General features: G+C 47.6%; 6 protein-coding genes across 6 annotated transcripts; 2 read left to right on the forward strand and 4 right to left on the reverse strand.

Moving 5' to 3' along the window:
* Positions 1 to 364: 364 nt before the first annotated feature.
* Positions 365 to 1,579, forward strand: GGI43DRAFT_353905 (Rhodanese-like domain-containing protein). The gene is made up of 2 exons (XM_083202302.1): positions 365 to 929; positions 1,034 to 1,579. The coding sequence occupies exons 1-2, from the start codon at positions 638 to 640 to the stop codon at positions 1,342 to 1,344; spliced, it is 603 nt and encodes a 200-aa protein (XP_083061868.1). The 5' UTR covers positions 365 to 637; the 3' UTR covers positions 1,345 to 1,579.
* Positions 1,517 to 2,850, reverse strand: GGI43DRAFT_402866 (Yip1 family protein). The gene is made up of 3 exons (XM_083205727.1): positions 2,673 to 2,850; positions 2,179 to 2,578; positions 1,517 to 2,108 (listed from the first exon to the last, which is right to left on the reverse strand). Exons 1-3 carry the CDS (start codon positions 2,715 to 2,717, stop codon positions 1,708 to 1,710), a joined length of 846 nt encoding a protein of 281 aa, XP_083061869.1. The 5' UTR covers positions 2,718 to 2,850; the 3' UTR covers positions 1,517 to 1,707.
* A 1,575-nt stretch (positions 2,851 to 4,425) lies between these two features.
* On the reverse strand, positions 4,426 to 6,859 carry GGI43DRAFT_402869 (uncharacterized protein). Its single transcript, XM_083205728.1, has 6 exons — positions 6,439 to 6,859; positions 5,851 to 6,369; positions 5,586 to 5,799; positions 5,152 to 5,529; positions 4,848 to 5,093; positions 4,426 to 4,769 (listed from the first exon to the last, which is right to left on the reverse strand). Exons 1-6 carry the CDS (start codon positions 6,556 to 6,558, stop codon positions 4,663 to 4,665), a joined length of 1,584 nt encoding a protein of 527 aa, XP_083061870.1. The 5' UTR covers positions 6,559 to 6,859; the 3' UTR covers positions 4,426 to 4,662.
* Positions 6,860 to 7,142: 283 nt separating this feature from the next.
* Positions 7,143 to 8,326, reverse strand: GGI43DRAFT_402871 (translation protein SH3-like domain-containing protein). Its single transcript, XM_083205729.1, has 4 exons — positions 8,282 to 8,326; positions 7,740 to 8,006; positions 7,520 to 7,652; positions 7,143 to 7,454 (listed from the first exon to the last, which is right to left on the reverse strand). The coding sequence occupies exons 1-4, from the start codon at positions 8,291 to 8,293 to the stop codon at positions 7,384 to 7,386; spliced, it is 483 nt and encodes a 160-aa protein (XP_083061871.1). The 5' UTR covers positions 8,294 to 8,326; the 3' UTR covers positions 7,143 to 7,383.
* A 1,494-nt stretch (positions 8,327 to 9,820) lies between these two features.
* On the forward strand, positions 9,821 to 12,242 carry GGI43DRAFT_354332 (Sac2 family-domain-containing protein). The gene is made up of 3 exons (XM_083202304.1): positions 9,821 to 10,452; positions 10,519 to 10,913; positions 10,980 to 12,242. Exons 1-3 carry the CDS (start codon positions 9,993 to 9,995, stop codon positions 12,117 to 12,119), a joined length of 1,995 nt encoding a protein of 664 aa, XP_083061872.1. The 5' UTR covers positions 9,821 to 9,992; the 3' UTR covers positions 12,120 to 12,242.
* Positions 12,243 to 12,364: 122 nt separating this feature from the next.
* GGI43DRAFT_382999 (GTPase-activating protein GYP8) lies at positions 12,365 to 13,806 on the reverse strand (the record flags this gene model as incomplete). Its single annotated transcript, XM_083203319.1, has 3 exons — positions 12,365 to 13,224; positions 13,312 to 13,485; positions 13,584 to 13,806. 3 exons carry the CDS (start codon positions 13,804 to 13,806, stop codon positions 12,365 to 12,367), a joined length of 1,257 nt encoding a protein of 418 aa, XP_083061873.1.
* Positions 13,807 to 16,029: the final 2,223 nt, after the last annotated feature.

The raw sequence follows: 16,029 nt of genomic DNA on the forward strand, positions 1-16,029 counted from the left end.
AGGATTTTGCTTCAAGAACCAAGATAACAATGGCCGTCTCAGATGAGGAGGCTGCTGATCCTTTATAGAGCAGCTGATATGCAAGGGCATCGACGCGAGATATCCAATTGGCTCAGGCTGGCAGTTTTGGTAATCCGCGAAATCCTCTGTACTAGGTAACTTCAGGCGTGGCCTGGACGAACGAAGGAAGCTTGAAGCCTTTAGCTAACAGGTAGCCGCACATGACATGCCGTTTCGCGGGGCCATTTCCGCTTGTAATTGGGGAGCTTCATTGACCTCGAGGTCGCTATTTCCCACGCCAGAAATCCTTTCTCATGTAGCTAGCAGTAGGGCATTGTGTCATTGGCCTGTATGCTACGCGATAAAATAAGAACAAGAAGCTGCTTTTTTAAGCTGTTTAGAAGCTGCGGTTGGACTTACACTTGTTCGTGGTAGCTTTCCCGAGGCTGGGCTATTTCGGATGGCCTAGTGGCATGCTAATAGCGGAATTAATTTTGGGGATATACACGGCGGACTGCGCGCGCAAACCTGTAAAGCAAGCAATTGCACCTCAAAGCTTTTCTCAAATCCACTGATCAAGCTTTCAAGCGCCACCGAGGAGACCGCAAAAGATAAAGTAAACACAGTTGAGGCAATCATGGCAACTCGGCAAGCTTGCCAGCGGCTTGCGCTGCGGCGCATAACCTCGCGGATGACTGCTGCCCCAGTGACAGTCGCTGCTGCGAGAACGGCGGCCTCTGCGATGGTTCGGCCAGCGCCCTCATTGCTGCCGACGGCTTGGGGAAGGGTCCAAAGTAGGAGCATTGGTGCCGTGCGGTGGTATTCGGGCAGTGCCGACAATCAGGTGCCGGGCAGTCGGATCTGGGGCTTTGATGAGATCAAGACGCTGGTTGAGAAAAAGGACCCCAAGGAAAAGGTCATCATCGTCGGTATGTCGCTTGCTCTCCCACAGTTCACGCACTCCTTGCTCGTTGCCAATTTGTTTTTTTGATTCTATATTTCAGTTACTGACATTGTGGTGTTTGAAAACAAGATGTTCGCGAACCCTCTGAGCTCTTCGACACCGGCAAGATCCCCGGCGCCATCAACATCCCCATCACCTCCGCCGTCCAGAGCTTCCACATCTCTGAAGAGGACTTTGAAGACATGTACGGATACAGCCGCCCGCCCAAGGATGCCTCTCTGCTATTCTACTGCAAGGCTGGTGTGCGTGCCAAGGCGGCTGCCGGCCTGGCGCAACATGCTGGATGGAAGAGTGTTGGCGAATACCCGGGCAGCTGGCTCGACTGGGACAAGAACAAGGGACCGGTTGAGGTGGTTAAGCAGGGAAAGAGGGATAACTAGATCTATGAACCAACGGTTGTTGTATCGAAATAGTGACTCTTAGTATTAATATCACAGCTGTACATATATACTGATGGCGTGGGACCAAACAGAAGAAAAAGGTCATACCAAGGAGCACGAGGCCGGTTGGAAAGAAGGGAACAAAAGAAAACAAAATCTGTAATACAATCTACATTTATGTTCCATCATTTAAATTGAGGCATAGCTAACTGTGCTGTGTGTAGTGTACAATGCTCTGGCCAAATTCCTGGTATTCCCCTAGAAACCTGCCTTTAAAGACAAATCTTTTTTCATATAATTCTGAAACTCTCCCATTATCCATTAGCTTTGACCCTGTATAGTCAGAGTAGCAAAATTCATCATCTATTGCGGCTTGTCAGAACCACCATCGGTAGGAGTTCTTGCAACCGGGCTTCCATGAGCAAAGAAAAGGATCTTGATAGTCAAAGAAAGACCGGCGTGTAGCAGGATGACAATAACTAGCAGGATCTTGCTGATTTGGCGATCGGTCGCACTCAATACTGGGTATAGGTTTCGCACCAAGAATACTACAGACAGGCCGAATCCAACACCTACAAAGACCCAGTTAAGGATGGAGATTGGTGACCACGAAATCAGAGCAACAGGTATCCATATCAGATTTGAGTATCCGTATAGAGACCAGCATTCTAAGAGGTTCGCTGATTCGCTTCCAAAGTATCGAAGAGCGAGAAACAGGGCCACCGGGATGACCAAAGTATAGCCGTAAATCAGGCCCGCCGCGCCTATATGCCCCTTCTTGTTAGCCACCTAATGACAAGCCAGGGAATGCTATCCGGGAAGACAAAGCCATACCGCTTAGTAACCTAAAATCATACGCAAAAGCAGACTTCCCCGTACTCGAAAGATATTGGCTGATCGTGCCGCCGAGGAATAGAATGAGAACAACCGTCGTTGCGATCCAAAACGGCCCATACAGATCTGGATTTCCCTCTAATACATCGAGGAAATTTGCCCGCGGGAACAAGGCCGCCCAGCAGCGCGATAGAACAGCGGATGTATCGACGTCGAAGAACTGTGCATAGAACGACATGCTCCAGAGATAGCGCTTTGAGGAGGAGGAGGAGGAAGATGTCGCTGGTGGTGGGAGTCCCGATGCTGGCGCCTTGCGCCCGCCTCGTGAGGAAGAAGGCTCATTGAAGTTGGAGCTGTGGAATTCGAGATCTTCTTGGAGGTCGGTGTCTCCGAGGTCGCCCTAAAAAAGGTAGGTGAGCCAAACTGAAGCATAGATTTTACCAGCAGGGTACGATCGGTATATAGGAATGTATAGCTTCCTTAGAGCAACGCACCTCGTCGTCCACGTCCACTACTGCATCATATCCGGAGCCGGACATTGCTGGCGTATTTCTTCTTGTTGGCGGATATGTCGTTTAAATCCTCCTATAAATGCGCCGTCTGAAATGCCTTTCTATGACTGAAGTCGGAGAGCAATTAGTTTCGATGGTATAATAGCTGTCTGTCCTCCCCCGAGACATGTAGGTTGGCTGGGATAGCTTGTAACGTGTATGCTACGTATCACGTGATAGCTCCCGCTTGAGCCACTAAGGCATGGGGATCGCTCATCACCGGCATAGAAAGCAAGCTATGATTTGACAATGAACTACCTATTTATGGTCAAATAATAATTAGACTAATAGACATTTCTTTGGGACTTATAATAATATCTGCAACACATATAATCGCTGCATTGGCGAATTTTGAGTAGAATATTTTAATCAAGCCCAATCTTATTGCAGTAATAATTCAGCGAACATATTTTGCTATAGGGATGAATACTTGTATGCAGCTGATAAATCTGCAGATGCAACTGGTTATCTTGTTTTGCTATATTCGGCTCCTTGGTCGCTACAACTATCAGATACTTTCAGTTATCTGAAATTTGCCCTCTTCAAAGCCCCATTATAATAGGCCTGGCATTTGAAGCCGAAGAGTACAAGCTGGTCCTACCAGGTACTGTCGGGTCACTCCAGTCATTCCTCGAAGGATATTTTTAACAAGTTGCCATCAGATATCATCTAGATTGTTGTATTCGCCTCTACCATGATACTAATGTAGAAACAAATCCGGAATAAAGCAATAGCACCTCTGTCCTTGCCAACCCCAGAATGCCAGAAACCAGACGCCGCATCTTTGGTGAAATAATTTATTTGAGCTTCTTCTTGGGGCGAAGCTGGTTGGTGTGTCCGCACTTTCGCTTACGGCAGTTGGTAGCACGGGGAGGGAGACGGGCCTGTAAACGCGACAATTAGTACCAACGGGAGAAAGAAATAGCTCGTCGGACAGCTAATGAAAAGGTGTACATACGTAGCACTTGCGGCAAATCATCTTGTCGCAGTTGAACTTGGAGGCGAGAGCCTTCAGGGAGGGCTCAATGATACCACCACGCAGACGGAGAACCAGGTGGAGGGTAGACTCCTGTATATTCGCATTAGCATCCCATTCCTCTTTTTTTCTTTCTTTTTCTCCAATTTTCCATTTCCTCGCCACGATTTTCGCATAGACGACTCAGAAATGTAGTTCCTTAGCGACGCACCTTCTGGATGTTGTAGTCAGACAGGGTTCGGCCATCCTCGAGCTGCTTGCCAGCGAAGATCAATCGCTGCTGGTCCGGGGGAATTCCCTCCTTGTCCTGGATCTTGGACTTGACATTGTCGATCGTGTCGGAGGACTCGACCTCAAGGGTGATGGTCTTGCCCGTCAGGGTCTTCACGAAACTTTTCGCATTTGTTAGTACGGATTGCCGGGTTCGATATCGGGGATTTTTTATTCTGCTGGGCTTACATCTGCACTATTTACGGTTAGTATTTTCATTCTCATCACGAATTCTGCAGCTCGCTTGGGCGTGGCGGCGGTACTCACTCTTGGACGATTTTGGTGATACTTGACGATGTGAAGGTTCAATCGCTGATTCTGCGCGCAAATTTGGTGGGGCGGAAGTTCAAATCATGGAAAACCCTAGGTCAGTAGCCGACACACGTGACTTTTAACAGAAAATATTCCTCAATATGGGGTGCCCAAGAGGGCTTTCCTAAATGCTGCTAGTGCTAGACCTCCTACCGACCCACCCTGCTTTAGCCTATTGCCATTACCAGAGTAGCGTCCTTGATGCTGTAAACACTGATGCTCGGTATATGTAAGGCCCATTGCTGATATTATTCATGAATTAATAAGATTATATGGAAATTTTAATTGCAGCACTTTCCAAGCTGTCAATATAACCTATAAACTACGCTTTTATACACTCCTCATTCAGCCGATGTGATTGACTATTTGCTACGTCTAAAGCTCCTCTTCGTGACGGTTCTTTGTCTGCCAGACAACCATAGTCCGTTCGACCCTGTATATGGCGTCTGTCATGGTTTCAAGAGAAGCTCCCACTACGGCACCTTTGATGTATTTATATCTTTTAGCTTCTGTATTGCATATATATATAGGGGTTGTATGTGTGTCGACGACAAACATACCTGCTGCTTTATAAAGATCGGAGGCTGTCTCAGTGAGATCGTCAACGTTGCGGAATGCTTCATATCTTGAGATAGGCATTGTAGTGCTTTCGGCTGTTTCAATAGAACTTGACGAATTGCATTCAATAGTTTGCGCTAGGAGACTTTTGACTGCGTCGTCCAACTCGGTGGTGGAAATATCCTCGGCTTGATTTATGTTTGTTGGTTGGTCTTCTACTGGGAAAAACTTTGTAATCGGGTTATCGCCTAGATTCTCTATGTAAGAGCTTGTATCACCTCGAGGGTCTTGTCACCAATGACTCACCAGTGACATCAATAAGACTGGAGACGTGAGCGAAGTACGCGTCGAGCTCCTCATCATCCATAGAGACTATTTGGCTGGGTGTGACCGTATTAAAGTCATACTTGCAAGTCTTCGTATCGTGCTGCGTGGGTAGGCCCTCTTTCCCCCGTCGCCATATCTCCCAGTCGAATCTAGGCATTTCGAGAGAACCGAAGTTAGGAGGCTGGGATATCGAAGTGTTCTCAGAAAAAGGGAAAGAAAGCTTGGTAGCAACAATGAGCAACGCTACCAGTCGTATCTCTGGGTAATCTAATCGGGTATTCGACAGCTTCTCAATTGGGAATTGGAATTGGTACCCTAAGATAGATGCTAATTTTCGAGCCACAATGATTGATTCAACTATAATTCGATTAGGAGAAAACTTTCGTTGCTGAGAATCATCGCTCTCAACTCACTAGGTAGTGCAAGCTCCTTCGCAAATTGTATGAGCTCTGGAACATGATTAATCTCTGGGAAGACTAGATTGTAGTTGAAATGGTATGAGAGAACCAAATCCATAACAGCCCTATGTAGCTCATCGCCTTCCACAGGGGAGCGAAATGGCAGCTTTAAGAGCTTGATATATGCAGCGGGCAGTCGATCACGCATTTCTTGGGGTAGAGAGTGATACTGCTTTCTGGTTAGCATCGGGAAATCATGTTTATAAGCCATATTACTCACGCATTTTTTATACAAAAGACTGCCATTATTAGCCCATCGAATAACTTCACCAAGATGAGTAGGTATCCTCAGCAGGATACATCCCAAATAGCAGATTGCGAGCGTATCGGGAACACGCGGCAATGGCCACCGCGAACCCAATTCAGGATCCCAGCTTTGTTTTCTGGACTGTCGCTGCCAGCTTGCCAAGGCTGAGTTTTGAGGAGGCTCAGAGCTGAAAATCTCCAGTTCTTCTTCTTCGTGGGTATCATCCGCCAAGCCAGAATTAGATCCTCTGATTCGCAAGTCCCATAAGTCGCGAACGACAGTTTCGAGCTCTTCTCTGTGACCCCTTTCACTGATGAGCCATGTCAATTGGCTTCTAATAATCAATTGAAGGGATTCGAGGTAAAGATCTCTGCCCGCTTGGCCAGTAAGTGGTGCCCTTTTCCGTTGGTCTCTGCTGACTTTTTCACGTCGAGACACGGCTCCCATTTTACCAGAGTCTTCAATATCACCCAGATCAAATTGGATGAAACCCTACGGTTGATCAGCACATGGTTATAGCCAATCTTTCTTTCGTGATAATGTCAATAAAGAGACACTCACCTCGATCTGATGGCCTCGGGCGCAAAACCTCAGCCCGTCCTGCAGGTACCATTTCTGGCTACCGCACTCGGGGCATCTCTCCCCTCGGGGCATTCTACGAAGTCCTCCTGGTGCTTCCATCGTAGGCTGCCTCTCTGAACTGCGTTTGAGAGGCTAGAAATGATATATGGCTCCGTCTAGCTGGGGTGGGTGAGCGTAGATTTCACGGCTTAGGCGGTACGACTCCAGCAGCAATCAAGAAGCTTGCCTTCATGTTGTATCGTAGTATCTAGTTAAAAGGGAGAAGAGAGAAGAAAAATTAAACGAAGAATAAAGTAACCAAAGATGCAGTACCGTGCGATGAAGCCGTGGATGAAGTCATGAATTTGCAATTTGAGACTGCTATACTGAAAAGAACAAGCTAGCGTATCTTAGATCTAGGATGCTCGCTTTGCTTGCCGACAGCCCGCTAGACAGTACCTACTAACCCGCTGGTATTTTTAGCTTTCACTGCTGACACCAAGTTCCACACATTCATAGCTCTTAACGGAGAAAAATAAAAATTTAATAAAATATCAAGTCATTTACGGTTATGCATATCACGTTTTGTATAGGTTTATAGATTGTACAGCAAGCCAATATGCACATTCATTTTTTTATCTTCATTTTCTATCATAATTCCCAGCTACGCAAACTTTCATCTGGGCAGCTTTGGCCATGATTCGTGAAGGACAAAGGAAACTGTATTGGCCCTTTGAAAGGGTATTTGAAGTGCCAAGTATTGAAACTAGCTGAAAAAATCCGATCCATCAACCTTCGAGCGGAACGACCCATACATCAACCCAAGGATATTCGATGTTACGACGGCCGCAGTAAACGCCAAGAGGTGGAAGGAAACGAGGGGGCTATAAACAAATCCTAAATCTTCATTTTACTCAATTGGCGGAGGAAAGTAGGATTGTTAATTTAAGCCTGCTTGGGAGCCTCCTTGGCCTCAATAGCGGCCTCTTCACCCATGGAGGTGAGGACAACAACGTCTAGAAACAAAGGTTAGGATCGGCTTTTAAATAATGGTTCATCATGTCAGTATAGAGCAACTTACTGGTGTCCTTCTCGTCAACCTTGAAGAGCTTGTTGATCTTCTCACCAATCTCACCGTCGGGCATGCGGACATCATCCTTGGTGTCACCGTCGTCGTTCATGAGGGAGAGGAAGCCATCGTCAGAGATGTCGAGCTACAAAAATGTGTCAATAAATCTCAATTTTCATTTTTTTCTCTCCATTTTCCTCAAATTTTCATCCTGGGACCAAGATTGACTTACAAGCTGGTACTCACGACGAGTGACGTTGGGGACATCCATGTTGTGAGTGGAGGGAGAAAGATCTTCGTACTTCTTGCCAGTGAAGATGTCAAGGGCGACAAGGTGGACCTTGGCGTGACCGTGCTTGCCAGTCTTGGAGGTGGACATGTCGACAATCTTGCAGGGGCGGCCCTTGATCACGACGAAGCCGTTCTTGCGCAGAGCAGAGCACTGCATGGGGTAGGTGAGAGACGCGCCGGCGTCGGCGGACTCGAAGGTAACATCATGCTGTAGATGGATAACAAGATTAGCATCTATGGTACACAATGAAGCAAATTTAGGCGAATTGTAATTTTGACAAAGAGCTTGGAGCCGATCTTGTAGAAAGAATTATCATGGCAGGCGCAGAGGCTCATCTGGCAAAATCTACAAAAAAAAAAAAAATTGTAAAATATTGTGATGTGGGGTGTCGCTCAGTCGAGGGGCAGCCAAGACGATTGCGGGGTGGTTTTTCTCTTGTGTAAAGGCAGCGCAAAGATGCTCGTGAGAGATGGACGACTTACCTCGTCAGCCATGGTGATGGATTGCGCAAAAATCGAACTTGTCGTGAAGCAAAAGAAAGAAGACGAAGAGTGAGAGAGAGTCTGCGCGGCAGACAGACAGTGGAGAGTGCTGAGAGTTATGTGGAGAGGAGAAATTGAGAGGTGAGAGGAGAAGAGCAAAAGGTGGACGGAGGGGGTAGAAAAGGTGCGTTACCTGAATTTTTTTTTCGCCAGTGTGATTGGCCCTGGCGTTAATTTTGCCTGGGCGGCTGTGGGACGCAGCTTTGCCTCTTGGGAAGCGGATTTAGTACCTTTTGGACCCGGCCAGTAAGGTTTGGTACTTTTTTTCTCGTCTTTTTTTCTCTTCTTTTCCTAGATAGTCAGGCGGCTTGAGCCAGCCTTCTTAGGGAAAATTTTTATTAAGAGACAATTCCGAGGCTTGTCGTGGCTACGGTGCTTAATAAGTGTATGGATGGCTAAGAGTCTCTAGTAGGCGAGAGCTGCTGAGCTGCGGTGGGCAGCAACTCACTAGTACCTACCATACCTCTACCTACTATATAGTAGGTACGGTACAATGCATACAGTATTTACAACTTTGAAAACTGCCCACGCATCATCTGTTTTGATGCCCATTAGCACTGTATCTAAAGGTAGCAGGTACCAAGGTGCCACCGCATCTAGGCTCTCTGCAGCTGCGGTGCCATGAAAGTATCCCAATTTTGCTCTCGGGAGCGGGGAGGCTGCATGAGCTCACTCTGTGTGGAAAGGGTAAGATGATCACACACACACGCACAACTCCGCATCTCGGTCTGCGAAACCCTACTGGTAGCTGGTAGCACTCATGCATGATGTATGAAATAACATGATCCGAGCTGTCTCTACTAGCATCTTGCCGAGCTAAGGAGCTAAACAATTCAATGGGAGAAAGCATGGAAACCAGTGACGCTGAAATAGCTATTAGATACTACTAGATTAGTAGTACTCTGAGCTCTTCTTCCTTGGCCGAAAAGAGGAACAGCCACGATCCCCTGGCAAAGTTTAATTGCGAGCTGGCAGCAAAGCTGTCGCACGCCGCGGCTTGCTATGAGATTGCTGCACGGTATCTCCTACTAGTCGCGTGATATGCGTTGGTGATCAATCTGTAACAGAGATGAAGCTTCTGCAGCAGAGATGCATGCATTCGCTGGCCGTGCAGAGCCTAGAGCCCAGACAGACCATCTTTCTTGACACTTTTGACTCAAAGCGCTGCCAATGAGCTTGGAGATGGTGGCCACGGCTGCTGGCGGGTTTGAGCTCCAGAGCAAGCATCTGGCAGTAAGAATGGATGGATTTTAGTGTGTAGGCACGGACAGGCACTGAGGCCTGCAACTAGCACCGCTTACCTTAAAGTACGTACCTTACTATTCAATCCCCGCCGAGATCCATATTGTAGCACGTCCCCTTCACCAGACACGGCGCTAATCGATAGCCCCGAGCTCGTCTCCACTGTCGCATAGCCTCGCTGCTACAACTCAACTAGCTGGTCGTCTCACTGAGCACTCCGTATTGGACAGTTAACAGCACCTGAGGTATGCTCAATATACTGGAGCACCGTGACCACCAATTGTTTAGACGTAGTGACTGCTCGGCACTCAAGTCTCTTTCCCCAAGCGATGAGACGGTCATGATCGCGAGACACCCTCTTTTCCTCCACCGATAACCCCCAACACCAGCTCCCGACTTCTCTCGCACCATGTGGCTCGACCGTCTCTCAGGGAGTCAAGCCAGCGCGTCCGGGCCCTCGACTCCTCAGATCACCAGCCGACACAACTCGCCGCTTCCGCGAAAGACACAAGCCAATCTCAGCCCCTATGTAACCTCTCAGCGGCAAGGGCCTTCTCCGAGGGGGTCGTCTCTGTCATTAGTATCCAGCGACTCTACAACATCGCTGTTGGCGTCATCACGCAGGCCCAATGGCTCAGAAATGAAACAGCCAGCTGCGCCTCAGGTTCCAGACTCGGTGAACATCTTAGAGAGGCTATTGGCGGCAGATTCGGAGATTGTAGGCAAGGCTCAGGGCAGGGCTAGCTTGATCAAAGAGGAGGATCTGGGGCTTGATGTCGATTTCGGAGGGCTGTCTCTAAAGGAGCTGGCCGCCGGGAGCTTCGATGGTGATGCCATAAGCTTCCGCCGGCCCCCGAATGCGAGCGAGTGTGCGTTGCAATTCCGACATACCGCCCCAGGCGACTGTATTTTGCTTGCTAATATGCCATTTATAGATGAGAATGACAAAGCCCGATTCGACGCCCTGCATCGATCTATTGTCGCATGCGACGACATCTTGAACTCCGTCGAAATCAATCTTGCGGATTTTCGCAATGACCTTTCCACCGTTTCAGCCGACATCGAAACTTTGCAAACCCGTTCCAGCGAATTGAGTCGAAGATTGGAGAATCGAAAACGAATAGAGAAGGCTCTCGGCCCATTGGTGGAAGAGCTGAGTGTGTCGCCTGAGACGATTTCCAGGATAACAACGAGCCATATCGATGAAGCATGGGCGAAAACTTTGAATGAGTTGGACAAGAGAGCTTCAGCCGTGCAGAAGCTATCGGGAACACAGCAGGGCAAAGCCAGTGAAGAGCTTGTTCCGATATTGGAGAAATTAATATTAAAGGTACCGTCTATCAGCTTAATCTTGACAATAGGTAACCGCAATATCGACTAACATGCGGTGCTACAGGCTGTCGAGCGTATTCGCGACTTTCTCGTCGCCCAGATAAAGGCCCTTCGGTCGCCTCACATTAATGCGCAAATCATCCAGCAACAAAATTTCCTAAAGTTCAAAGACCTCTACACATTTCTCCATAAACATCATGCTACTCTCGCGGAAGAAATTTCGCAGGCGTACATGAACACGATGCGATGGTATTACCTCAATCAGTTCACGCGCTATGAGAGAGCTTTGGCCAAGCTCAAACTTCATATTCTGGACAAAAATGATGTTCTGGGACAGGAAGACGCGACAAGGAAAACTGCCGTTTTATCCAGTAGCCGTGTTGCAGGTCCACCACATGATGCATACAACCTTGGACGTCGGATTGATATGCTACGGACGAAGAGCACCTCGGCCATCTCATCATACCTGGCAGAGGAGGACCAATCAACTCACTATTTAGAAGTTCCCTTTCGAAATTTTAACTTGGCTCTCATCGATAATGCGACAGCGGAGTATACCTTCTTGGCGGCTTTTTTCGCACCCGCCTTATCTTATTCACAAATATCTAAAAACTTCAACTACATATTTGAGCCAACGTTTGAGGTCGGCAGGGTGCTTTCGAGAACCCTTGTAAGCGAGACCTTTGATGCCCTGGGTCTCTTACTCTGCATTCGGCTTAATCAACACTTTGCTTTTGATCTTCAAAGGCGAAAGGTCCCTGCCGTGGATGGCTATATTAACGGCACAAATATGCTGTTATGGCCGCGGTTGCAGGTTATCATGGACCGCCATTGCGAATCCGTTCGACTATTGACTAATGCTGCTCCCGCGAAACTGGCTCGGGCCGACCAGTTGAAGTTGTCCGCTGCACCACACATGGTTACTCAGCGATTTGGGCAATTGCTCCAAAGCTTCCTGGCCCTCTCTACCGAAGCTGGCGACGATGAGCCTGTCGTCGGTAGTGTTCGCCGTTTGCGGTCTGAAGTCGAAGCTTTCCTGACTCGACATAGTCAAACGCATGGCGATACGAGAAAAAGCGAGCGATTCTTATATAACAACTATTCCTTGATTCTTACCATTATCGGCGATGAAACGGGCAAGTTAGCGCAGGAGCAACAGGAGCACTTTGAGGAACTAAAGCAAAAATACCAGGGCGAATCATAGAAGTACATATTTACGTTTGAAGCAAAAGTAATTATAATATCGTATGCACCAAGACTTTGGATCTAAGCATTGATGTGGAACTGGGGTTGGATTCTGGTTTCTATTGTATGGCGTCTGGAGGCATAGCATGTTTATGGCAGAAGGTTGAATATTAGATAGGTACATCTATAAAAAGACTGCGCACAAAATTTCTATAGTAGGATTCTTCATAACTGTTCTTATTCTTCTCCTTATAAATAGCAATCTCATTGTTGGCCTGGGAAAAGGGACCATATGTACTGCAGAAGAGTAGGGTTCCGCCGGAGGTAGAATGCCACGACTCCAACCAGAATGGCTGTTCCGATGAACCTGACAGGGCGCCTGTATAGCCAGATTTTCCTTCTGACTCCCATTCTTAGCTCCTCCCACTGTATCTCCTTGACTTGTTTCTCGAAGTATTGATGGCCATCCTCTATAGTTTGTCGCGCGCTTTCATCTACATCCCTGGACGTTTTGAGGACGCTGGACGCAGAAATTTGACGCCATGATCTTAACGTCTCGGGAGGGTGCTGGATATAAAGATCTACAGATCTCTTGATGAGGGCATCCAAGTCCAATTCTGGAGGGACTCGGCCGAGAATGACTTGAAGCATATCAGGCTCGTCAATTTCAAGGATCTCTTCACGGCGATCTATGACTATCTGGGCAAACAGGTATATGGAAAAGGTAGGCTCGCGCGCCAAGATGACGTCAAACAGCCTAGCTATATCCTTGTATCGCTCAATATTGTGAGCATACATAGTAAGGGTGCCCGCAAGAGCGTAGAAGGGTTCTATGCTGGAGAGATGCCGACGGAGCTCGATGTCTGCCCGGGCCAGGATGTCGGGGAGGAGTTTTAGCTGCGCGGTTGTGGCGCTGAGGCTGGGCAGCATGAAGTCGCGGATTCTGAGGACAGAGAGCCGCGAAACCAGCGGCGCTCTAGCCGCTGGCTCTAGGACCAGGAGGAATACCTGGCAGATATCATGGTATCCTTGAAAGTAGCAGAGATATGGGTGTCGGCGGAGAACTTCGACGATGAGATTCGATAATTCACGCTTTCGATCCTGTAACTGTGCCTCAGACTGATCTAAAGTAAGAAACCATTGAATCTTGTTAGTCCTACTATAACGGCATCTGTAGATCCCTTGCTTGTGATGAACTTTAAGAGACATACCATTGGGATAATGGATAAAGGATCGATTTACATCGAGTTGAACCTGGTCTTCATCTTTATGGCGTGGGAATTCTTTCCAGTCGTCGTCTAGGGGAGCGGCATCAGGATCTGCCGAATGTGTGGCGTCGCCTTCCTTCTCATCGGCTGGGGGAGATAAGCCAAGCAATATGGGCCCTTGTGGAAGAATCAAGTTAGCATATAACTGGATTTGAGTGGCATAAAGAGAAAGAAAGCAAGGGAGATCGAATGAAAGATCAGTCATGAGTACATACAGGCCGCCTGCCGTAGTGTATCGGCGAGCAGGCCACCCTCAGACTCGGCCAGAGCTCTCAGCCGTGTGGCATCTCTCCAGGTGCAGGCTGCGAGGATCTCGCTGGTCTTCAGGGCCACGGCTGGACTGGGGCCTGGATCGTCTACAGGATCCTCTGGTTCGGCAAAGTCGACATCATCGCGGTGGAGGCCAGCGGTATCGACCAGCTCTTGTTCCAGGCTCATGTGCGAATTCGGTGCTTTGGTGTCGCGACTAGCATGGCACTGCGTTATTGCAGGAGTAAATTAAGCGTCGGGCTGCATCTGCTATCCCATGGAGCTTAGTGTTCTTGGTGGAGTTCGCGCTACGAGCAGCCATCTGGGGCCAGACCACGGCACATACAAGCATCAGGGCGATCACATGCTGAAACCGTTGGCGCTTCTACACCGTTTGAGCCTCAATATAGCCTCTGTATTTAACAGAATAGGTAGTTATTATATATAAAGTATATGCAACGGAAATCAATATAAATATTATACTGGAAATCACCCAACGATAAGAATTACAAAGACCTGATACATGTAGTTTCAGGTTGTCCATTACGGATACTCACTCCTAATACGCTGAATTGGCTGCAGCGGTATCTTTTAACCTATGCGCTGGCATAGATTGCAACCCTATATTTGAACTCAAGCAACACATCAATCTCATCCAAGACCAAATCCACCTAGTATTGTTTTCCTTTGTCGAAAAATTTCTGTAGCTCTCTACTTCGTACCTAGTACTTATAGCCCTGCTCTTTTGCTGAAACTTTGAGCTGGACCTTAGGGTCTCAATCCTTAAGAAGCTATTATAATGGGAAGAAAAACCCATGTTCGGAGAGTGTCTATATGTTGATTATGATTTACTCAGCGGAGGAATATTCGGCATTGTGTCGAAATATATATAATACAGGGAATTTATTTGGACTCCGTAAATTCAGCACCAAACCTATCGTCACCAAACATACCACCAGTCCTCTACACAGGCATTGGTTTGCACATGCTGGCAAGGACCAAGGCTTGGATTCGAACTGCCTACAAGGACCCACCAATGAGAAATTCTGGTTGGCTAGGCTCTGCACCCTTTAAGCATCCAATCCTGGTCTCATCTCTCACCGAGTGGATACACCAGGGGAGGCTGCAGCAAATAGTCAACAGCAGTGTCTCCATAACGAAAACGAATAGTTCTACTATTGGTGGTTCTTCCTCCTCGCCATGGGACTCAGAATAAAAATTCACAACCAATGCTTGATCAGCTGACACCGAATGCGAGTGGTACGAAGCATATAGGAAGGCTACCATACTCAATATATATGAAGGTGGATGTAATCCGAGGCGGCCAGCCTTATTGGTTGCAGGACCCGTCCTCACGGAGAGTGCTTACAAGTACGAAGAATCTAGATGCATCCTAAAGAATTCGTAGGATTTTTATCTTCATGCGTAGCGGCAGGGAATTTAACATCTTGAGTAGAAGTGATACTTGTATAAGCTGCCCATATTCTTCGTGCTTACAGTAGCATAGAAGTACGCGCGTCTAACAAGTGGATTGTGCGGGCTGGGGCCGCATAGATGCTACCCCAAAGTCATCATTACTATGACTTAATGTAGAGTATGTGATACAAGTGGCTGAATATTTGTCAAATGATTAAGGGGGTGCTGAAATCGGCGGTATATGGAAACCTGAGGCCTTCTAATGTGCAGTTATCAATGTTAGGTGTCGAGCTAACGGTACTCTATGTAGTTTTGAAAGTAGTATCTCCGGTTGATGGACAAAACAAAAACAAAGATACTAAACAGGTACAAATATTCGACTAGAGGACTGGGCGGCGTTTTTTTGCGTATATCCCTCAATCCATACATGAGGGAGGGCCATATGGACCACGCTGATGACCATATGCATGCATTATCCAGAATTCAACCAGAGAGCCGAGAGCAGGAGTAGCTCATCGTCCATCAGCTTCACATTGGAAGTAATTATGACATCTTATAGGCAAAAGGAATCCTAAGAGGCAGGCTGAGTGGTGAGAATATGGATGGGGGCCAAGTCACGATGTTTCCCACGCCCATGCTTCACCCGTCGCTTGCCACGACCCGGCAGCCACGTCCATCCATTCTAATGCTGAGAATTCACAGAGAATTCTAAGCACATGTCTTATCCGGTCTCACTCATAGGGCTACCAATAATAGCTAAATTCTGATTTTTGACGGTGTCTATAGGTTAAAGTTGCAACCTCTTCCAGACAAAGCAGCTGGGTACAAATAGGTGGTAATTCTGAACTTGGAAGCCTGAAATGGACGGCTAAGCAGCCGAGATGGTGGCCAGGAGAGTAGGCAGAAGCATCCTTTCGTTGAACCCCGACGTGATGTCTGCCATACTTACCTAGCAGTAGCAGCAGTACTGTATTTTTGGCATGCAAGAACGAAATC

Source organism: Trichoderma evansii (assembly GCF_050947405.1).
Source record: "Trichoderma evansii strain SZMC 28006 chromosome Unknown GGI43scaffold_7, whole genome shotgun sequence".
NCBI classification, from domain to species: domain Eukaryota; kingdom Fungi; phylum Ascomycota; class Sordariomycetes; order Hypocreales; family Hypocreaceae; genus Trichoderma; species Trichoderma evansii.